Raw genomic sequence first — 23567 nt, 5'->3', positions numbered from 1 at the left:
ACACTTCGTAATTTCTAATGCAGTGAGTTCAGCTTCCCTCATGAAAAGAGATAATCTGGTGCTACCAGGAACTTTTAAAATAGAGTATTTTTTGCATAACAAGCTTTTCTGTTATTTTGCATAACTGAGTTTATATTTTCTGTCAGAGGACTTCCTTCTTTTGCAGAAAAACACAGAAGGAATTACCTTTTTAAAAATCTTCTTTCCATCATTCCTATTGGGAATTAAGGGAAGATGTACTAAAGAAATGTGATGCCTCAGGATCTTCTCTGAGGTAGACAGAAGCAGAGGAATAAAGGAATAAGCAGTGAGATCTGGACTAACCATTTTCCTGCTTGTCAATACAGAATATTGTCATGGTATTTGTCAGCAGTAAAAGTACAGGAATTAAGGCTTATCTAGTGAGTTTGTTTATAAAACTTTATTTGTCGTGTTTGTGTATATTCCATTGACTTGGTGCTGCCAAGTCCTGATTCCAATTTACAAAGTTTTGTTTCATCTTTAATGATGAACTCCGATAGAAATGAAGTAGGAATGCTTGCCTGTCTTCTGCACTGCATGATCAAAAGTGGTTTGTCACAGAGGGCTTTCAGCGTTCACATTTGGTGGGACTATACTGCTAAGCAATACTGTAGTGCTCCTGTCTACAGCTTGGCAAAGCATTGCGTGGAGGTAGGATGCCGTAAGATTTACTACTTACGCTCTTCTGAGTTTTGGAAGTGGTTTGTCACTGATAGATGTAGTGATTTCTCATTGAAAAATGTATTTTGATAGAAGTTTGCAAATACTTCTTATTTATATCTATCTGTCTATAGATATAATGCTTCAAGAATTTTTTACTAGATCGTGTTCATAAACTTCTGCTGAATATTATGAAGGTTCTGGGAGTAAATTCTGTCTTAATTTGCTACAGTATGAGCTGCTGCCTGAACCGGACAATGAGCTAATGGGATTGCGTGGTCTGGCACAGAGGTGTTCTTGTTTACAGGCTTTTACTTCACTTACTTTTCAACTACAAATTAATATACGAAGAGGCAGTTGACAGAATTGTTGAACCACCTCCAATTTGGAAGTATGGGTGCTTTTTTTTTCCCTTAAAGTTGTCCTTTTCACACATTCAGTTAAAGCTCTCTAGTGGCTGTGCTCTGACTGTACTCACTAGTCTGTCGCTTTGAACTACTAAAATCTGTGAAAATCACCGTAATGCACAGGCAGCCTAACTGAGACTTCAAGGAGGAAAATTGTGAACATGTATAAAGAAATCTGTTTCTTTTAAAATGTTTGGAAGGCCAAAACATTTACAGTTATTTTACTTTCTAGAAACAACTTTTGGAATGCTTGTCCTTTTACATAGATATTTTCACTATGGAGGCAAGGAAGGAACTGAAAACTTAAGGGGAAAATAAAATTCTTAAGAAGAAACGTGCATTGCCCATATGACTTAGATTGCACTCCCTTAATACTTTTGTAGTTAGAAACTTTTCATTATTGGAAAAAACATAGATTAGAGTTCTACTCTGAAAAGTATATATTTAATAACTTTTAATGCTAACTTACACAAAACTTGACAGCAGTGGCCAAGCAATGTTTGTACGTCTCATTGGACATCAAACACTTTTTTGAAAAAGAGCTTAGCTTTACTAATCAGCTTTATATAAAAAATAATTTTATTTTCAGTGAGGTGATCACAGAAGAGGAAAATACTGGGATCTCACTGTTTTAGTGGTGGTATACAGGGCAAAAATAACTTGCTTTGATTTTGAAATTCCATGTCTGACAGATGATATCCTTCCCTAGGAAATCTCTAAAAAGAAGCAAAAATGACTTCTCTGGGCTGTAATAATGTGTAGCCACCCAAAACGTGAAGTAGTTTTTGCAGCCTGTCTACAAACTCTGTCTTAAAATAAAGAAAACAAAGAAATAGGCCTTAGTCATCCAGGAGGATTTAATGAGATATTGCAGACTTGTTCAAGCTTAGCATTTGGTGTAGAGTTGCAGCTTGCAGCATTCAGTCTGTCTCTACTCCCTTGCCTTTGTTTTTTTTTTTCTCATTGTATTTGTACTACTGCTTTTGCATGCTCCAGAAACTGTTTTTGTTTATTTCATTGAAATCTAGCTTTGTTAGAATATAAAACAACATGTGGCAGAGTCTGTCTCTACATAAAACAGAAGATTCTTGAGCTGTTTTTAAAAAAAGGCTACTTTTGTGAAGTGCCATTGATGCTATAAAACAGAGTTCATAGAGATAGTACATTTTTATTTACCTGCTGATACTGCTTGGAGACTTTTGCTTGCGTAATATCTTCATTAGATTTGGTAAAGTTACAAATGACAAGCTAAATGATAAATAAAGTGTGGTAGCTCTTGGTTGCCCGATTTGATGATAGAAGTATCCCATGGCAATGGGAGTGTAAAGGATCCTCATCAGCGTACTGCATCTTAAGCTTCTGCTGACACAGCTGCTTGCGAGACTGGAGAAGAGAATTAACCTGGACTGTAAGATGTATTGAGGAGTTTGGTGGTGGTATGAAAAAATGCCTGATCCAGCTCCTTCTAATACTGTAATACCATTTGCTATTTAATCCTTCTAATTCCATGAACTAATATGACCAATAGAATTTTTAATTTAGAGTGCTTATTTTTAAATATTATTTCTGGCTCAGTATTAGCTAAACAGAGGAAGAGCTGTGACCACATTTGCTCAAAGCCACAAAATAACGTAGTTGTGCATGCAAAAGAAAAACAGCAACTGATTTTGGTGACCTGCTGATTGTTATTCTATATTGCGAAAACCTTAACTAATCAGGATATAAATTTAGCGAGTACTTACACTTAGAGTACTACAACATTGTCTGTAAGACACAATGAGAAACCACGTCATGAGTTGATGCTAAACTAGGTCTGTTACTAAAAGGCCTTTCTTTCCATCTCCCTCCTGTGCAGGTCGCTAAAGAACTAGCAGTCCTCTGAAGCTTCTAGGTGAGCTCTGAGAATATGGAATTAGTCCTTGAGACATCCCATGGCTGGTAACTTAGGGTCTTAATGCAAGACATCAATTCTTTCTCTACTCCGTGGTTCTTCAAAGCAAATTCATGGAGGCCTCATATATGCCCTATGCAGAGACTTAATTCAATCCCAGTAGCAGCACAGCAATTTCTGGCACAGTTTGCCGTGTGAAGGCTAGAGGTAAACATCATTAGTAAACTGTCATCCTCACCTTTGGCACTGTTCAGGCTCAGTCCAGTTGGCTCCTTCAGCATAATTAGGTTTAATTAGGTTATACCTCAGCACTGATGGCACAGCTCCACTCGGTTCTCTTCTCAGTGCAAGCTGACGTGGGGATAGTCCCTAAACCTCCTTCTTAATTTGTAGGAACTTTGAAGTTTTGGGCTGTCCACTGCTACCATGAGAGTAAATGAGGAAAATGCTATTTTAGAGATTGATTGTCCTTCCAGACTTAGATGGGACTCAAAATGGATACCTGGAGAGCTGGTTTTTTTAAAACAAACAAACAAAGAAGAAAAGAAAAAGAAAATACCCTACACTTTTTTCTTTAGTGGGATTTTAGCAGGATCTTTCTCTTCTACCCTAGTCTCACCAAATGCTGTAAGATTGTTATTTATTTTTACCTAAATCTGAAATAGCAAGCTGAGCACTTCACAATCCCCTTTGGCCCTTCCACCTCCATTGGCTAACTAGTACACTTAATGCCACAGGTAAAAGATGAAAAATAGGACGTTATTCTTGGCTGGTGATAGTCAAACTCTGATGTTATTCCGTCATCAGCAGTGGAGGTGATAGTGATTTACTTTAGTGTGAATAGAGAATCCAACCTATAACTTAAGTCGGCAGGTTGTGAATGGTATCATTGCTTAATTCACTGGAGTTGTACGCTCTGAGTATGACTTCCATGGGAATGCTTTCAAGATCTTACTCAGACATGTGGCACTATAGTCACTGCGCTGGGATAGTTAGGGCAGGTAAGTTAGGTTTATGTAGAGGAGCTCAGTGCAGGCTGCGTTATCTGCCTACAGAAGGGATAAATTCTTAATCAGTTAGCCCCCCCTTTGCTCCATGCTTCACTGTTGCAGCTACACTTTCAGAAGTACCTCAGTTTGCTTGTTGAAACACAGTTGTGTATTCTTGCAAGCATGATATGCTAGTGTGAATCATTATTAACCCTGATAGCTGGTGAAACAACTTCTCCTTATTTTTGCATATTACTATCACAGAGCACAAAGAAACTACCTCTTCTTGTTTTGGCTGTCTTGGAAAAATGTTGCTAGGTGATAGTTACATTTTTCTGTTCATAAACTTTTAGGAAAAAATTAATTTCATTGTGGCTATGACACTTGGCTTAATATAAGAACCACTTGAGTCTGCTTTTTCTAGGGGGAAAAAAATGATCAATCAAATGTACACATTATGTTATCAGCATAGCGCTGAATATTGTAGAGGAGGAAAAGATATGTCACATTCAGACTCAAGCAGTTCTCCAAATAGTAGCAGGACGTGTTTACTGCCTTCTTGTTGTCTTGCTCAAAGCCTAGATAAATACATTTGAATTAGCGGGATGTTGGAGGGATTATAATATTACCATGTTTCAAAATAAATAACACTGAGTTTGGTTGCCTCCTCTTTACATTTAATACCTACTTCATATTTTCTCCTTCTGATGTTGCAAAGCGTGTTGCATGTGAAGGAGTTTATTAATAACAGATTGTAAGAGAGGAAGGATATGTAAACCCAGAAATTTTCTTTCTATGCTGCGAGCTGGAACATAACAGCCATCTAAAGAAATTAAATAAACAGAATTCAAATTTAAGGCAATTGTGTTTGTGCCCAGATGGAAATCTTTTTTGTAGTCATGTAACAGTAGGATGCTTCGAAGAGGGGCCTCAGCTTTGTTTAGGAGCCCTGGGAATAAGCCTGAATACTTGCTCATGCTTTGATGTCATTATGCAAGGCCTCAGAAAGATGCCAGATGATACTCAAATGATTCATAGATCCAAAGTAAATACCAGTACTGTATTTTCTGTTTAATATTCATGCATGCATACATATATGCATGCAGACAAACATACCCCAAAATCTGTTTGTGGAATCTAATAAGTGAATGGAATCTCCTGAAAGTCAGGAAAGGCTAAAGTTAAGGTCATCCGTGCATGCTTACTGGTGTTTGTAATGTGTGTGCTCTAAGTTGCTGCCTTGGAAAGTAAGTATCTCGCAGTAAGTGAGTAAGTCATATTAAAAGGACTTTCCGTGGCTTTAAGTATACATATAAAACTCTTTGAACTGGGTATTATTGTATTAATATACTTGAAAATATTAGATAAAAGTGAAGAAACTCAAGATTGCATTCATTGAGCATCCTCCAAGAAGAACCTAATATTGTTGCAGGAAAAAATTTCATGATATGTTTCTGTAAGATGAATGTGTTACCTTGTAACTATGGAATATTATGTGTACAGTAGAAGGAAAGTTGTGGTTTATTATATGTCCTGATCAAAGACTCTTTGCTATTCTTTTAGTCTAGTTAGGAGCTGCTTTTGTTGTTGCTGTTTTGCTGGTTTACCTACTGTAATAAGAGGATGTTCCACCAGAACAAGCTGTCAGTGTGTCTGGTGAACCCAGAAGCTCATTCTTTTATCTTCAACAGCACAGAGACAACTTTTTTTTTCAAGACATATAGAGCGAGGAGAATATATGGATAATGTTTCTGTTTGAATTTTTGCATCAGTTAACTTTGGGTTTGAGTGGCTTTCCTCCTAATGACAATTTATTCAACTCACAGAAGAATTTGACAGTCAACTAGCCCAGGAGCTAAAGACAACAGCTTTTGTAGTCTTTGGGTTGTTATCAGCAAGATTGACTTTTTCTGAGCAACCTGAAGGGTAGCAACTCTTTCTGATGGGTTTGGCTTTAATAGTAATGGGAAATGGAGGCGGTTTGCTAAATGCTGTGTCTTTCCCAGTTTAGTGTCATAATAATTTGGTCAAATTGTTTGACAAAATAGGTAGGTCATGCTAGTGGTGCTGAAACTGTGTTGTCCTGGAAATAACCTGGATGAATGAAAGCAAACAGAATGGTAGGCTTTATGTGGATGTTGATTTCTATTGTTAGGAAATGTATTAGCAAAACAGTGTTCCATCATTCTAAGTTTTTATCTCGTTTTTTTTCACTTTCTTACTGCTTCTCTGTAATGTTTTCCTGTTGACCAAATCGGAGTGTTGATCTCTTACGTCTGTTGTTCTTTTGCTTTACACAGTTTTTGGGATACAGAAAGTGGAACAGGATCGCCATGTTTCGAAACAGTCTCAAGATGCTGCTTACAGGAGGGAAGTCAAACCGCAAAAACAGGTCCAGTGGTAAGTAAATGTCAACTCCTTGTGCATGTGTTTTATTTACAGTTTTTGAAAGTATTCCTTTCATGTGTGTTTTGGTCTTACTGGGTCTTTCTTCTTTTTAATGAATAGATGTGCTCAGCTGATGATCTTGTAGACTCAAAACATCATTGTAGGTCATTTTAATATTGTGCTGTAATGTAATATTTAGAAATATATGTATATTTATTTAAAAGATGTATGTAAACCACAATCTGTTTTTATTGGGGAGATAAGATGTAGGGAAAAACAAATAATAGTTATACGTAATCCTGTAGTAAACTAACATCAAGGTTCATGTTCCAATTATGGAAACTAAGAAAACAAAATTTTTTCCTCAAAAATGTCTGTGATAACTTGTGGCAGTGAAATCTTCTTCATTACAGACAATACTTGTGAGAGCAGTAGCAATTTTTTTGTTTGGTTTTTTTGTTTTGTTTTAAACAGAAGGGAGAGAGAGGAATGGGAAGAGATGGAATTAAGGAGAAATTGCCCAAATTTAGTCACCATTTCTTCTAGTCTTTTTCTACCATACCAGGAAAGGCATTTACAGTTAGCACTGGTTCATATGGCTTGGCCTGTTTGATCCATGAAGGAGGTTTAGGAGAGACTGTAATTGTGAAGCAAAACATTACAGAAATATTGATATGCTTTAAAAACATTTTCCTTTAACTTTTGTATTATTTCCAAAAACGGAGTGCTGGCAGTGTAAGAGCTTTTAATTAGATCTCTCATTTTTCTTTTTAAAGCCATCTGGCAGCACATTTTGAATATTTTGGGATACAATGTTTATTTGTGCTTGTGTGCCTGTGTAAATAGTGCATATGTATATTCCATGGGAACCCACAAGTGAAGTTGCAGAGACACGATGGTGATAAGTGCAATGGAAAAAATAGGCTGTTTTCCCTTGGTTGAAACAAGTTAATAGGCATTTCTCGCAGTGCCAGAATTTCCCCCCCACCCCTTTTAATATCTTACTACCCCAGATTTTATTTGGGGAAGGGGAATTACGTTTCTCAGCAGTACAGCTTCGCTGTGTCCTGAAGTTGCCTTGTAGCAGTGCTGATTTTGTTTTGGTCCTTGGACGTCAGTAATCTGTTAGTCTGGTTTCTGGTGAGAGTCCCCGTTTGTGTTGGTTGATCCTGAAGATAATTGTCATGAAAAGTTTAAGCAGCGCATCATGGTGTTGCCTTCCTTGCAGTAGTTACTGTAACTAGTGTGTATCTCATATAGTGGGAAAAATGTCTGTTTTGCAAAGATGCCCTTAGTAATTTGAGCCTGAGGTTGCAGTTGTCATTCACTGCTTTTGTGAAGGAGATTGTCTTTCCTTATGAACTCCTTAGTCTTTTGTTGCAGGAGTGGTTAATCTGAGGAAGGTACCTGCGTAAAAAGACACGGTAGGTTTTGGGAAGACACACGAGCAGGTGGCTCTGTCCTCTTGTGATTCTGTATCTCTGAAGTATCACATTTACAATTTAAAGCCCAGGAAAGTACAAGTCCTCTGATGATACTCTCAACCTTTGGAAAACTGTACAAAGACAAATAATCTTAAATTGTGGTTTCTGTACAAAGCCATATCTTTGTCAGATGTTTGTTATCAGTTCCTAGTATTCCTTTTGGCTTTTCTCCCAAAGCAATATTAAGGATCTTGTATATGCAGAGCTTTGCAAATACGTGTTTCTTATTTTGTGAATGAAAAATGTCAGTTCTGGAATAACAAGATTTGATAGGACTGTACTTCTGTCTTTGAGCAGAACAGAAAAAGAGATAGGTCGTCTTGGAAAACAATATGACAGTGTTTAATAGATGAGGTTTCCTCTAATGCCTAATCACTATACTGTATGTTTAATATAATTTATTGCAATTCTGCCTTTGAAATAAGTTGTTTTATTGAGAAGTTCTGTTTGGCATTCTTCAGAGGAGGAGGGGGAATAAAAAAGGAAATGATAAGGTTTGTTATATTAACAGTGTCTAAATGGAAAACATCCCTCCACTGGAAAATAATTTTTCAGATAAGTGTTAAGTCTATCAAACTATAACATGACACTAGATGAATTCATTGTTGCCTAGATTTTTTAATAAATTTATTTAATTCTGTATTTCTTTGCAACACAGTAAGGAAAAAAAAATCAATAAAACTTGCATGTACATTTCTGTGTAGCATACAGTATTACAAGCCTGAAATTCGCTTTATTTATTTGCTTTGCAATTCTGGCGAACTACAAATATGATGCTTTAAAAGTTGATAAAAGGAGAGTACTTACAATATATAAAAGGAATTTGTCATCCTGTCACTGACAGTGACAGAGCAGTCCTTCTGTGCTGGTCTGAACAACCTGACTTGATACTCATCATCTTACTTGTTTGCTTTGCTGACCTTAAATCTCCGTGCTCCCTTTCTCTTCATCCTCCCTTCCTTCCCAGTCTCTTGGTATGCGAAGGAAAAGATCTTGAGGAATCCTCCCACCCCCTTGAATAAACATAATGTTTAACAGCTAGGTCCAGGTGTTTCATTCTCGAGAACATTTTCGCATGGTGAGTGCATACCTTCAGGTCACCTACATGACTATTGCCTTCACTGTTACGATTTTGTGGGGGCATAGGTGGGGCCCTGGGGGTTCTGGATTTTTTTTTTTTAGCCAAGTGCTTTAAAAGGTTTAGGTATGTATTGATTTTTTTAAATTATATTTACCATTAACAATATTTAGATTGCTAAACAGAAGTTGGAAATGAAGCTTCCCTGATGGATTGGTGCTCTGATTTGCCTCGTGGCCTCAGAAGCTGTTTTGTCACGGGAGAGGGTGGTCTGGAGGGTAGAGCCAGGGGAGAGGGAGCATGAGCTGCCCCAACAGCAGAGGCAGATATCTCCGGAACAACCTGTTTTCACAGGGAAGCTCTTAACACAGAGCTACACCCATCTCTGGGAATTGGGAACAAACTCAAAATCGTAAGTTCTATGTTGTGAAAGGGATCCATTAGAGGTTTCAGGTCTGTTGTTGATTCACCTTCCATGTAGTGATTTTAAATTACGTAGGTAGGTGACAGCCCACTTGGGTGTCTCTGGTGCGTGTGGGTTTGGATGAAATTGCAGTGTATGTATCTTAATTTCCTACGCTCCAGTCATTTTGCATTCCAGTGCGGGAGTAAACCTTTGAAGCAAGGTTAAAGGTATTGTGTTTTTTTTTTCTTGGGGAATCCAAGTGAGCACACTGGCCTTTGAAATTACTGTTCTTTGCAGTTTCCTTCATTTGCAGTAACATAGCTAGCAAACAGGGTCAGTGAAGTCAAGCTAACAATCCCTCGATGTTGTGATGTGGTTTTGATAATTCTTCATGATTAAAAGAACACTGGTAGTGGTAACAGTAAAATGCCTTCTTATTATTCCTCCTTCAGAAACTGCTGAGCAACTTCTCTTAAGAACTGTGGTTACAATTTATTTTGACTCGGCTGGGGTGGTTTTTTTCTTTGGTACTCTTTATGGTATTGTGGTTCAGGAACACAAAATATTTATAAAAGAAGAATACCAATTATGTGTGTATGAATGTACAGCTACATGCAGTAATGCCAATTAAAATAAATGAATTTCTACTGCAGCATCAGATTGTGTAATCTCTTGGTTAATGTTGTGTGTGTGTACTTTCAAAACTCTACTGATAGGATTTCATAGCAGCGTATTGTATGCAGTACAACTCTGTGCATGTGTATTTGTGCACATATTTAATCTCTTAACAAAAATTCTCTTGTGACTGAAGGGCACTGAGGATATTTTACAGTAATGCCTTGAGGACACATTATGACTGCAATAGTATTTTGATTAGGCTGTATTTTCCTCTGTCATAAATGGATATTCCACAAAGCTACCAGACAACAGTGATTTTTAAAGCTGAAATGTGATCCGCATATTGTTAAATATTACCTTTATTTTTCTATTCTAAATTAATTTACAGAGGTATGCAGACGTGTAAGTTTTCTGACTCATAGGTTTGTATCCAGGGCTAAATTTACCTAGAATATGTTTGTTTTAAAGCATAAATGAACTGTGTTTTGCTCCGTTGTTTTATTCCTTCTGGCTGAAGATCCAGCACGATGATTGTGGCCAGAAGCCCTATAGCTAGGGCAAGCATTAAGACGTGCAGGTAGGCACTCCTGCCTGCTGCTGCTTGTCAGAAATTTTTTTGAGGCTTCTTTCCCCCTAATTCAGCTCTTCCAGGGCAATTCTGTTCTGTTCTCTGAATCCAGAGACTGTAATGTACTCTATTGTTTTTATCTGTTTTATCAAGAACCTGTCTCATATTTATCTGCATTTTGCTTGCTTATACGAAATATTCATTGATCTGGGTATGTATTTAATTAGTTTACATCAAATCAGTTTGCTAATATATTCATTCCAGTACTGTGTTAGTGAAATAAGCCTGTGTAATATATCCAGTCTTTCCACCTATTATAATTATCCTTGTTTCTTTTCCAAGCAGATGGACTATTTTCTTCTTATGTTATCGCATTAAATTAATACTACTGTAAGAGTTCAGATTCCCTTTAGAACCTAGTAAAATTCAGCTGCAAAACTGCACGTTTTATTTGGTTTTATATTTCTCTTCACTTTGTGAGGTGTAAGTCCAGGGATTTGTGCCTTTTATTTCTGGCGGAGGCTGAGGTAGATTCTTAAAGTACTCCTGTCTTTTTTTTTTTTGCATGTTAAATTTATCTGAGGCATGTAATCCTTTATAAACTAGCCCAAAGGGTCTGCTTTTTTCTTCTGATTCAGTTAGGAATTGTATCTTGCTTGTTCTTAACGGATATAATGCACACAATTTTTATATCAAGCTTACCAGCTAGGAGCCTGCCTGTCATTCATAATATTTTTGGTGTAGGATTTGTAAAACTTGTTCTTCTTTCCTGGTTCACAGGAGAGCCAATTACTTCTAACTTCCAATGTATTTATAGGGCCTTTTGGAACCTGCCACTTTATATTTTAATTCCCCAACTAAAAGAACTGCTGTCAAATGCTTTTCTCTTTTGATTCTTGCCTTTCTAAGATAAAAGGCATTTCTGGGAAGGTCTCATCACTGCTTTGCAGAACTCCATGCAGTTTCTTATCTATCTGATCTCTTTTGGAAGTCTAAGTCTAATTTTTACCCCAAAAGAGTTTTACAGGGTCACAAATGCTTTTTGGATTTCATTTCTGAAAGAAATTGCTGAGTGATGAGATCCAGCTGGTGGGTCCTATTGATGTTGGGATAACTTAGTTTAAGAAGGTATTAGAAGTGAGATACTAAAAGACCTATCAGAATGTATTGTGGTACTGAATACCGAATGTATCCACATGTTCAAGGTATTCCATCCAAATAATAATTCAGACCATTTTCTTCCAAAATGTTTGCTAGTTTTTCATAAATCTGTTTTTAAACAAGTCTCAAGTATGTGGACAAATCCATAGCCCCTCTGACCACAGTGAGGTCTTGTCCTTGAATTTATTAAGAATGAACTGACCCTTCCTGAAAGTTACGTTTTTCATTTATGTAATTTAATGTGTTCCTGCTTAGGAAGGAAATATATCAGGAAGATATGTGTGTACACATGCACACGTTTTTCTTCTTAGGCATATTTATTTGGTCAGTGTCTGTCTTGTTCATATACCAAGCTCTCTTCCCAGACAAATAAAAGATGCTTGGACAATAAAGTTTCTGCTTCTCTCCTGTGCAGCTATCTTCGAGAGAATTTTAGCAGCTAGTGCCCATATTATTCTAATACGTATTTCTTTATTTCTGATCCACAAATACCTTTTTATTTTTTATAACACCACAGATTTTAACCTAACTTGCTTTATAGCTCATAAATAATTCTTACTTGACAGGTCTGTTCAGTCTTTTACTGTGTTTTATAATTTTTTTAACTGACTCAACTGTTCCACTAGAGTTTATCAACCTGTATTGTTTTATGCTTCTGTGTGTGAGTGTATGGGGAGAGCAGGGGATAATCCAGCTCTGTCAGCCTAAGCCTTGCCAATATTTTCACAAATTTGAACATCACCAGCTGTAACAACAAGTGTGTTGACTAAGGCTGCCTCCATCCTGTTATGAGTAACAAGCGATGGATGTCCTCACCCCACCTCTTGTGTTTCCAGAGCCCTAAAAGTGACTTTATTATCTGAAGCACCATTCAGTGAGTTTTGTTTCCACATCCTTTTTGTGGCTTTTTCCACCCTCCTGAGATTTAATTTATTGTTTTATTCTTTATCTTTTTTACTTTCATCAAATACAGACGTATATGCTAATCTTTTTCTGGAGAGGGATTTTTAGTCCTTCCTCAGTGTTTTCTGATTGTCATCTCATGGTGTTATAAGGTATTCTTAAGTGATTTGCATATGCAAAGTTTTTCAGAGCCGTGTTTTAAGCCTTCCTCCTTGCCTTGACCCTCCCCTTCTAACTTCCCATATTGTGGTACACTGATAAAACTCGTTTTTTCTTTGCCCCTGTTTTCAAACCTTACAATATGCCTTTCCTCCATTTTTCTCAACATTTCAGCTCACCAGATTACTGCATTTTACTGCATTAGTTCTGGAATCTGGAATGGCTCAACTTCTTATGCTTTCTTTGAGATAAATCTTCTTGAATACTCATAATCTTGTAGTTCTCCTTCTCAGTGTTCCCAATTTTTTGGCTTTATTTTTTGTGAGGGAATTGGAAGAATGCCGTGTTTCTTAATGTCTGATTTTTTTTTTTTTTTTTTTTTTTATTATAGAGCAGCATTTCTGTCTTTGAAATGCCGTATTTTGGGCTCTTTACTATGAGGCTTAAATTTTGGGGACTTCTAAATTCTTTTTCCCCACTTACATTGTACTGTTCTCTTCAATATGTAACATTGTTTGTTTGAAAGGCAGGCCCTGTGTATCATGTGTATTTACTGCTTTGGTACAGGTGCAGTTCTTACTTAGTTCCTCCCTTTTCATTAAAGTAGCCTGTATCAGAGCTTGAAATCTTCTTTTTTTTCTTCCCCAAAACAAAATGAATGAAAGAATCTTCAGACTCTGTCCCATTTATTCAAAAAGGTTAAACTGTGAAATCAGGTACATGGGTTTGGGGAGGTGAGAGAAAAATGTTTGATGTATTTCTTCTACGCTGATTGCTGTATTTGTTTCAAATAGCTAAAAAAGAGAGGAAGGCATGCCCTGAGTATGACAGGATTGTCTCCTTTACAGCTGCTAGGAGCTAGTTCTTTTTCTTTTGCTATTAACCCATTTTTTATTTCTATCAGTACACTCCTTTTTCCTCAGTCATCCACATCTTATTTTTCAGACTTAATTCCTACTTGCTGTTTTTTATCCAAGATTTATCTCTAGGTCAGTGAGCCCATTCTCAAGTTCTTCTGTATCAGCTTTAATCCTTCTCAAACCTTTCTCTTCATTAGCGATTCTACATATCTGATTGCTGAGATTAATTCACGAAAGTCCCTTCTAGTAGCAGGGGCTGATTTGTCCTGCTCCGCTCTGAATGTAGCTTCCATTATGGCAGCCATCTCCCCTTCTGCTGTCCTCATATGTTGTTCTGAGCTCTTTACCCTCCAGAGAGTTTCTTCTAGGGAAAAGAAAAAGGCTTTTTAAACCGATCCTTTATGTGGACATCCATTCTGCAAACAAGGGAATCAATTTTTGAAATTAAAGGGGTCAGGGAGTGGTAATGTTTGCAGGTTGTGCCATTTCCCCTTCAGAGCTCTGCCCGTAGGCAGTGGTCGGCTCCACTGACACTGTGCCATCGACCACCTTTTCTCACTCCAAACTTATCGGAAAGCCTTCACTGTGCGTGCTTGGTTTTGAGCTGTCAGAAACGACAGTAACAATGATTTGCCTTTGTGGATTATATGTAATACTTTCCATTGAGTGTTGTACTGGCAGAAAGCAGTATTTGACCAGAGCTCATGGAATTCAGTGGTCGTCTGTATAAGCTTTGATTTCATGCAGGAATGAGCAAGACGAGAAAGCAAGGGGTGCTGGTGATGGATGTCTGGGGCTGTGAGTATAGCTGTGGAAGCTGCTCTTGTTTCTTACTGGAGAAGGAAGGTAGGAGGCTTGGAAGAAAACAGGGGAACATGATGTTGGGAGTGTCTGTCTTCCCCATATTACATGGAGTTCGTTTCTACTGCATTTGCCAGCAGTTTTAATGGAGCTGCATAGTGAATGTTGTAAGAAGTTTTAGAAATAATTTTTAAATTTTCTTGTAGATCCTTTTTTTTTTTTTTGTCAAAAAGGTATTTTTATAAACAGAACTGTTCTGTTGTGCAGCCTACCTGCTTTAATCCCTGTTGACTAACTGCTGGATGCTGCTTAAAGAAAACAACTGGCTTTTTACTGTACTGATAACTGCTAATAAACCTTTAAAGAGCTTTGAACAGCCTCTTCATGCAAAGAATATCAGTGTAGATAGTGTAGTATGAAAGCTGTAATAAGGTTGTTATGAACTGAAGCTCCACAGTCATTCTCCAGATGCTTTCCACCAGAGCTCGCTTCTGGCGTCTCCGTATCTTCACAGGAGAATGTAGGAAGCTGGAAGGTACGTGCCAAGAAGCACGAGGAGGTCCCCGGGGACTGGGAAAAGGCAAGTGTTATACCCATCTAAGGGAAATGAGGGGGTCTGGGGAAATACAGGCTTGACAGCCTCAGCTCAGTCACAGGAAAAATTATGAAGACTTCTTCAAAGTCATTTCCAGGCATGAAAGACAAGAAGGTCATTGGGAAAAGCCGACACGGAAGGATTTATCAAGTTACAAATTGTGCTTGAGCAGCCTGATTGCCTTCAGTGATGAAGTGACTGGCTCTGCAGACAGGAATGGGGTGGCAGACACAGCTTACCTTGACTTTAGCAAGGCTTCCAACACAGTCTAAGACCCTTGTGGCCAGCTGGAGGGGATGTGGGCTAGATAGATGGACTGCAGCCTGAGAGGAAAGCTGGCTGGGTTGTCAGGCTTGAAGGAGAGTGATCAAAAGTTCGAAGTTGTAACTGGTGGCCAGTTATGAGGAGCATTCCTTAGGGGTTGATACTGGCATCAGTAGTATATAGCATCTTTAGCAACAGCCTGGAGATGGAGATTTCCAAGGGATGGAGAACATTGTCAATGAGTTTGGGGGCAACACTGTCTTGGAGGCAGCAGCTGATACATTGGAGGGCAGGGGCTGCCAGACTGAAGGACCTTGGTGAACTGGAGGAACTTTATGGAGTTCAACAAGGACAAATGCAAAGTCACGCTCGTGGGACAGACCAACCCTGTGCGCAGGGGACAGATAACGGATAATACTATGGTCTTTTGGCTGGGTGCTCGCAAAGAGGTGTGGTATCAGGGTTCCAGACCTTCTTCTGACAGGTATTTACAGGTATAACATGTTATGTGCACAGAAGTAGAAGCATATTGGTAGGTGAAGAAAGAGAGAAAGCAATCGCTGAATGTATGAAGGAACAAAGAATGGTCAGTGCTCTCAAATACTACCTCTTTAGTGACTGAAGTTCAGTGCCAAAAATTGGTAGAAATATTGTCTGTAATTTGTGTGCCTTAGATTCACATTTGTAAAATGGGGATAATAGCTCATCCCTTACCCTTGCAAATAAGCAGTCCATTTTTGTGCAACACTTTGATGTTTTGATGACAAGTACTGAAGAAGAGCTCACAGTGGTTACTGATTTTGTCAAAATCGTTTTACTGCATACTATGTGAGTCAACATGTTGAGCTTTGAAATGCCATATTGCATAGGTGCTAAGCAAATCAGAAGCATCAATTCTGTTATTAAATCTAGCAGAATTTTTTGGGCTAAGGAAAGAAATATATCAATATGCTATTACAGTCAGGCTGTAGCGACACAGGTGTGTAAGGGGAACAGAATAAAATACATATATTCTGTGTAATTTTGGATACATCTGGGATTTCGTGGTGGTGGTCACATATACTAGTGGGTATGTAATAGCCACCTATAGCTGCCTTACTCTCGCTGAACCAGTAGAGGGAGTAGAAGTTTCTGACAAATCATGTATCAAAAGCTGTGCTGAAATGCACCATGCTGATTGATAGGCAAAGGAGATAAAGTTACATTTTTCCATGTCAAATGGCCTTGCCTTCTCGTATTCCGCAAAGAAAAAAGTTTTCTCATACACAATTCAACAAGAATATGCACATTTGCTTCAAAAGAAAACAAGCTAATCAATTTGAGGGATTTGTTAAGCCAAACTGTTGGGAAAGTGGAATGTCCTTCCCAGGATGTCTGAGGAAACCTTAATAATTATCATGTCTGTAATAGTTTTAAAAATGCAAATAAGACAATTAAGAACAAAGGTTTATATCTGTGAATTCAACTTTTTCATCTGTAAAATCAGTAATGTCTAATGACTGACCTTTGGCTTTCTCTACTGGAACAAGCCCAGCCTAGCCCCAGTTCTTGGGTAAGAACAGACTTGGATTCCTTAACTTTAAGGACGATCTAAACAAAATGAATAATCTAATCTGTAAAAATGGATTTCTGTTTTCTATACAAGCAAACTAAAAGTAATGTTATTCACAATTCTGGAAGCTTGTTAAGTATCGAATGTTTCTAAATAAAGAAATTGTTTTAGAAATATTCAACACTTGCATGTTGATTTTTGTCATTTTACCTTAGTGTGTTGAATATATAATGTCTGTTTTCTTGTAGTCAGAACTTGATGTGGCACAAAAATAAGCAAACATCTTCACGTGCGGGAAAAACAATTAAAATGGAGAAAAGTTCAAGCTAAATATCAGGCTTTGTATTTTTGAATGTTGAAACTGTAATTTCTGTTTGCAGTGAAATTCTGTCTGAAATGATTTCAAATTAATTGACGTCAATCATAGAAAGCCCTAGGTAATTTCCTTTACTAATTAGCTTGAATTTTCACATCATGTGGCTTGGCACAATTTCAGGAAGATTTTCCAAGCAATAAATGACATCGATAGATGAACTGGGCAGATCTCTCTCTCATTGTATAACCTGCAAGTGTGCAGTACTACAGCAGGAGCCAGTGGCTCATGGGGGCAGGTGAGTTGAATTCATCTCTTAGGAATGAATTCAGCTCTTTGGAAAATGTTCTTTCAAGGTGGCTTTTCACAAATTTTAGTACTAAATTTAGCTTTTTTGGAGTCTACATTATCAAGAGATTTGTGAAAGGCTTATACTTCAGTGTCTTTTCTCTGATTAACTTGTAGGAATAGGTTCAATGAGACCACAAGAGAATAATCTTTTAGCAGCAATATATAATTTTTTTTATGCAGTGTAGGTAATACAAAGAATACAAAGTAGAAACTTTGAGTGGTAGAGCATGTGGCACAGATGCTACAATGCAAAAGTCGTACTTTTTATATTTGTTTGGGGAGGGGGAAGGAAGGTTCTTCTCGGTATCCTTTGAATATTATAAAATAGTGTGGAAAGAAGAAATATTAATTGCTGTGTGGGATGGGGGAGTCTATATTCCCCGTTCTGTTGTAAAATCTCAGAATGGAGAATAAGCCTCTTGTCTCATAATTTCATTTTGTGTTTAAGCTTCTAAATGTGATGATAAAAGTCAAGATGAGACTGTAACTGGATGGCAGAAGGTATTATTAGGTTGTTCCTTTATTAAATTTCATTTTCAATATGTTTGATTTTTCAACTATCCAGTTATAAAGTAAGCAGCAAAGAATATAGAAAAAGATGGATGAGGTGTGATGACAGTCAGGAGAGTTGTAGTTACCGCTCTGAAAGAAGCATTAGAATACCGCTGTATGTCAGAGACAGCTTTGAGTGGAGAGTTTAACGTGCTCTGGCTATAAGGCAAGCTGAAGTTGTGTTCCAAGGTGGTTCTAGCTTGATAGGATCTGAAATGCTAACCTTGAAGAGCTGCTGTTGTGATAGGAGTTGAAGCAGCTTTAGCAGAGGTATGTCAGATGATCGTGAGGAAGTCTCTGGGACTTCACAGTACTGCTGATTTTTTTTTTTAGTTTAATTTTGGTATTTAATCACAGTTAAGAAACAATCTGCAGTTTCATAACCTTTTGCAAGAAGGAAGGAATCTCATGTAACATGATCAGAGACTGCACACTGATTCTGTGCTCCACGTGCAAAACATTTTTTGGATATCAAACACTTCTGCACCGGCTGGAAGTGTTCTCTCCTACAGCGTGGTAGGAGTATTCCCGAACAAAATGAAACAAAGCCTACTTCATGAATTATTTTTTATTTCTTTGATAAATAAAAGGTCATGTTGCTAGATGCTGCAAGAGGTATGGGGAGTGCAGTGAGTTATCACTCAGGGCCAGGCCAACGCTGCCTGTGTTTGCCCAGACTGTATGGTTACAAAGACGACTGAGCCTCTTCACTTGAACCGCTGCTGGTTTTCTGTGTGCGTACCCAGTTGCTGGATCCCTGGTGTCCTTCAGCTCTTTGGAGCATGACTGGAGGGCAAACTTTGCCTGTTCTTCTCGTCTGCAGTGGGTGTATTTTGAAGAGGTTGGTTGGTTTGTCTTCAGTGCTGTCTCCAGAGAGCTGAAATCTCCGGCCTTACATGTCTGTTAACTGGTTCCATTTTCATCACGCTCTCCTCAGTATTATTAATCCTGATTAGTCTAAGCATGCCTTTACTTAAATTTCCACCAAAGATGTGGGATTTTTCCATAGCTCAATTTTTTTTCAGTACCTAAAGATAAATATTATTTATATTCAGTGTGACTTACCCCTGGGAAGTGTTGATACAGATTCTTGCATTTGTTTATTACATTGACAGATGTTGAAACCGTATCGCTCCATCCTAGAATTATATTCCAGGTATGACTCATATTTTTGTTTTTGAGGGATTTTTTTTGTGCACTAAATATTGGCCAACATATATACGGATCTATAATGAATTGTTCTAATGTGTGATGTATACAAATGTGATCAAACACAATTTGGTAAAGGTTAAAATCAGCTCCCTTCTCCTGCATCCTCTTCCCAGCCTCCAGGGTTTTTCTATGGCTCTGCAAGGGTGGCTTTTTTTAATGTGGCTTTTGCAGCTCCCAGTTCAGCACTATGTATGTAAAGTTACTGGTTTTGCGAAGACATATGTTTAACTGCATTCATATAAGCATCTCTTTGATGCACGAAGTACTTGTGCTAAGTGTTGGCGAATCAATGTCTGTAATGTCGTCATTATTACATTCTCTTTATTGGAGTTGCACTTGCTCTTCCTTTTTTCTTTTTTCCTTAAGGAAGAGTAAGTGTCTAGTACTTACTAATATTTCTAATGGAAAAATTATCTTTATAAGAGGATTGATTTTTAAGCTGTCATCTCTTCAGACCTCTCTCCTCTTCAGGCTGTTTCTATTGCATGCACAGAAACTTTCACTCTCTCAACATGTGTATGAGGACTCTTTTTTTTTTTTTTAAATATTGCATATATTTTTAGATAACTCATGGATAATTTTTGCTAAAGCTTCCATTTTTAAATGACCTATTTGAGGGAATTGTGGAACTCTTTGCTGCAAGATCTTTCTGATGTGGAAGGATTTATTTTTCCTTTTATAACATGGTTTTCTTTTTGAGGATGTGATCGGTATAGAGACCAACCCATACTCTCTTAGCGTACAGAACCCCCCCAAAATCTAAGCAAGTTTAGGGACATGATTTTACAAGAAGCTTTGACAAGGTGTCCAGATCTTAGCAGAAGGTGTTTTGGGTCATTTAAATAGGTTTGAAAATCGGCATCTTCTCTTAGGTGAATTATGATAAAGTGGTGCATGAAACCATTCTAAAGTGTAACAAATGGTTCTCAACCACCAACTCTCTTCTGAGACCTCTGTTACTCGTTGCTGATAGACAAAAAATAATCTGATGAACTGGACCTTTGGTCCATTCTTAGAGTAAGAAATTAAGATCACAGATTATCTCATGATTCCAGTATACTGATTTAAAAAGAAGCATTTAATTTATATTTGCATTTTCTTTTGTTAGAATTTCAAGTGAAGTTTTAATACCTGAATTTATTTTTATCCTGAATACAAATTAGCTTTTAACTTATATTAAAACACTTTCACTGATACCACAAGAATTAATAGTGCGTTTAAATGATTTATTTATCGTGTTGTCCTTGTCTGATTTAAACGATTGAGTCATCCACTTACACTTTTTTTTTAAAGTATTCCTTGAAGTTGTTCACAGTGAAATATCTCATTCTGATCACTGAGTTGCCAACACTGTTTTATTAAAAGGAATAACAAGCTATGGAAAGCATTCTTGGTGGTGTTTCTGCTTTTTTTTTTGTTTAAAAATTCAAGTTCAAAAATGCATCTGTATTTTTAATTAGTATGTTACATGAACAAAACTTGTTTGAAAGTTTACAACAATGCTGTGTTATTAAATACAGACATCTAGAAAGACTTCAGTAGATAAAAGTTCTAAAATGTAAGAAAAATTTGAATTCTAGGTGTCTAAACATCACAGCTGCCTTTTAGTACTGTCTGCTGATCCACGTGGCTGATAAATGGTCCTTAGCTAGGAAATGTTGCCCTGAAAGCTGACCTGCAAGATAAAAGCCCACTAACGGTTTATAAGCTGAATATCCAGCTATTCTTTATCTTCTCTTTATTGACAATTAACCAAAGCAAGAACTTTTTGCTAACTGCATATGCCCGAGACACATCCTTGCTATTAAATGGAGACACTTGTCTCTGCTGGTTGTTCTTTGTACGACCAACAAAGTTAACCTCTTTTCTTGACACGCTCCAGGGAGAAGATCATCACTTTAAAATACATGTGAAGTCGCGAAAATAAAACTTCTTTATTTTCTGAAGCAGCTTCACTCCAGGAGGGAGTGTACTGTTTGTTCCTACCCATTCGGCATCGCACTTGGGAAAGGCTGAGGCAGGTTAACTGCAGTGCACCTGAAAGCACTTCAATAAAATTAGGGCACAGTGAGACAAAAATCAAATGAAACAGAGGCTACTTTGTAAGTACATAATGACAGTGAAGCAGGCCTTGTCATAATAATTTACTTACTAATTCAAGTCCGTTTTCTTAATTTTATTTGTGTTTTCCTGAGAAGTATTTCCCACACTGCATATCGTAGCACTTCCAGTGTTACAGTTGCGGGAAAGTATGGTGTACTGACTTTGAGCTTTTTGATTCTATATTTTATAAACCCATATTTTAACAAAACAGGGATGGCTGTTTTAGTCACAGTGTGACAAGCTTAAACCGAAAGAGTAATTTTCATTTTACTAAACAAATTGATCCAGTTTTTAATTGGGATAAATAAATTCTTTGGATGTGGGCCACTTTAAAAAAAGTATTTTTAACTTTAGTTTTGTCAGATTTTCCAGTTGTTCTTCAGTATCAAATTAGGAGGAGTACGTAGGCTTCTTGGACACTTCTGAAAATCCTCTTGTGTGATTACCTGCATTTTCAAGTGGCTAGATGAGATTAATTTGAAATCTGGTCTTCTACCTAGTTCCTCTTAAATTCAGTAGGATAACAAAAAAGAAAAGTGTATTCTGGAAAATTAAAGAAGCGCCTTTTTTCGGATTTACGCAAATTTAATGCATTCATGTGTAATATACTTGTTTATACAGTTGTTTTGTCATTGGGTACGTGTTTTGCATGCAGGTTCTCAGGCATCACGGTGCACAAGAGGTTAATGTCAACTTTGGGTTTTTTCTTTCTTTTCAAGACAGAAAGTCTGTTAGTATTTTGTAACTATACTTGGCAACAGTAATGATTTATCACAGGGTGCTTTTTCCAAATGTGTCTCTTTAGGACACTGTGCATGAAAGAAATCCAGGCGGCTGGCCTTACTCCAGCTTCTCCAGCAGAGAGCATGAATAACGTAGCAGCTCAGGGCCAGGGAGCCCAATTAATCTCCTGTGAAAGGAAGAGGTCTTTCGGGCCTCGGAGGGGAGAAGCCAGGGAGAAAGGAGAGTGGTAGATTCGCCTTGGCTATGTGCAAGGTATCCTTCTGGCTTGTGCTGCTGCTGGCACCGTTGCCTTTGCCATGTGCTGTGGATAAAACGGTGTTGACAACAGAGAGGATGGCTTGGCCATTAGTCTTGGCCAGTATAGCAAGAAGAGAACATTGTGAAAGAGCTCCTGCCTTTTACTTCCTTAATTGTAAAAGCCCCTTTCAGTGAGTGCGGATAAGCTTCCTTGGGTAAAGACTGTGTACTGTCAAAGTTGTCCGTAGATCTTGGCTGAGGATTTGATTGAGGATTAAAGGACTTCTTCACAGAGCACGGTTTCTTTGTGCTGATGCTTTGCTTCCCCCGTATTTGCAGGTAAGTTGGGGAGTATCTTCTGAAGTCTGTTGGCTGAAATCCTGGAGATGAGTGTCTCTCTAACAGGAGAATGGCTTCCTCTGATTTCTGAACTGGAGGTATCTGAAGAAATCTGAGTTTTTAACTTTACAGGCAGCTGGTTTGCAAGCAGTTCTATGTAAGAATTGTAATTAAGATGACTGTGGACCTACATTAACTTGTTCTTCTGTTGACGTGCATATGAATTTCTCATTGGGTTTGAACAAAAAAAATTCGTAATTATCAAGCAACCAGTAGATTCTTGACATAAAAGATACTTTTTACCTTGCCGCCTTCTTTTCTTCTCTTTATGATCTAACTAGTATGGATTCCTTGTTCATATAGTATTTAGCATATTTGTGAAGTTACAACCAGCTTAAAGTAGCATTGCAGAGTTCTGCAAAGTCTTAACGTTTTAAATAAATTTTAATGAACTATCAGTATTCTGAGTTGAAGTTAAAACTAATTTTAAATTTCCAGTGCATTTTCCAGCATTAGAAGTCAGTAATATTTCATTCTGTTACACATTTGTTTGTGCTCATCATGTGTTCTATTTGTAGTATAAATGCTAGGTCACACGAGCAGTTTTTCAGGCTGGAAGTGTTTTTCTAATCAGTGAGTGCTTTGTAGTGTGGTACTTAGCTTTGGTTGGGCAGTAATGTAAAAATATAGGTAAAATAATGGCATCAAAGAGGTAAACCCATAAAAACGATCCATTTTCATGACTCAGAGGATATCAATTCACCAAACATCCTCTCTGAAAATAAATTCAAAACCCCATCTCCTAATTTAACCTGTACATTCCAGAAAACATTGTGATTTTCAGATACCGATGTGAGCTGTAAGACCGGAGTGAAGCCAAGAAACCTTTGCCAAGAGTGGTTTGCTGCCAG

At 37.6% G+C, this 23567-nt stretch overlaps 1 protein-coding gene across 9 annotated transcripts in view; it reads left to right on the top strand.

The window, feature by feature from the left end:
• The window catches only part of TANC2 (tetratricopeptide repeat, ankyrin repeat and coiled-coil containing 2), a 287901-nt gene that overhangs the window by 69570 nt on the left and 194764 nt on the right, over positions 1-23567 (top strand). For 8 of the 9 annotated variants that reach the window (XM_076356962.1, XM_076356961.1, XM_076356968.1 and 5 more), the window contains one exon: positions 6269-6368. In XM_076356962.1, coding sequence (XP_076213077.1) covers positions 6302-6368 — 67 coding nt within the window. In that variant the 5' untranslated portion in view covers positions 6269-6301. Of the gene's footprint in view, positions 1-2943; positions 2980-6268; positions 6369-23567 lie in introns of all 9 variants that reach the window. The other variant, XM_076356964.1, reaches the window with a different exon arrangement.

The sequence above is a fragment of the Aptenodytes patagonicus genome, chromosome 20 (assembly GCF_965638725.1).
Source record: "Aptenodytes patagonicus chromosome 20, bAptPat1.pri.cur, whole genome shotgun sequence".
In the NCBI taxonomy this organism is placed as follows: domain Eukaryota; kingdom Metazoa; phylum Chordata; class Aves; order Sphenisciformes; family Spheniscidae; genus Aptenodytes; species Aptenodytes patagonicus.
Note: the sequence above shows the minus strand (reverse complement) of the source record. Positions and strands in the feature narration are given on the sequence as shown.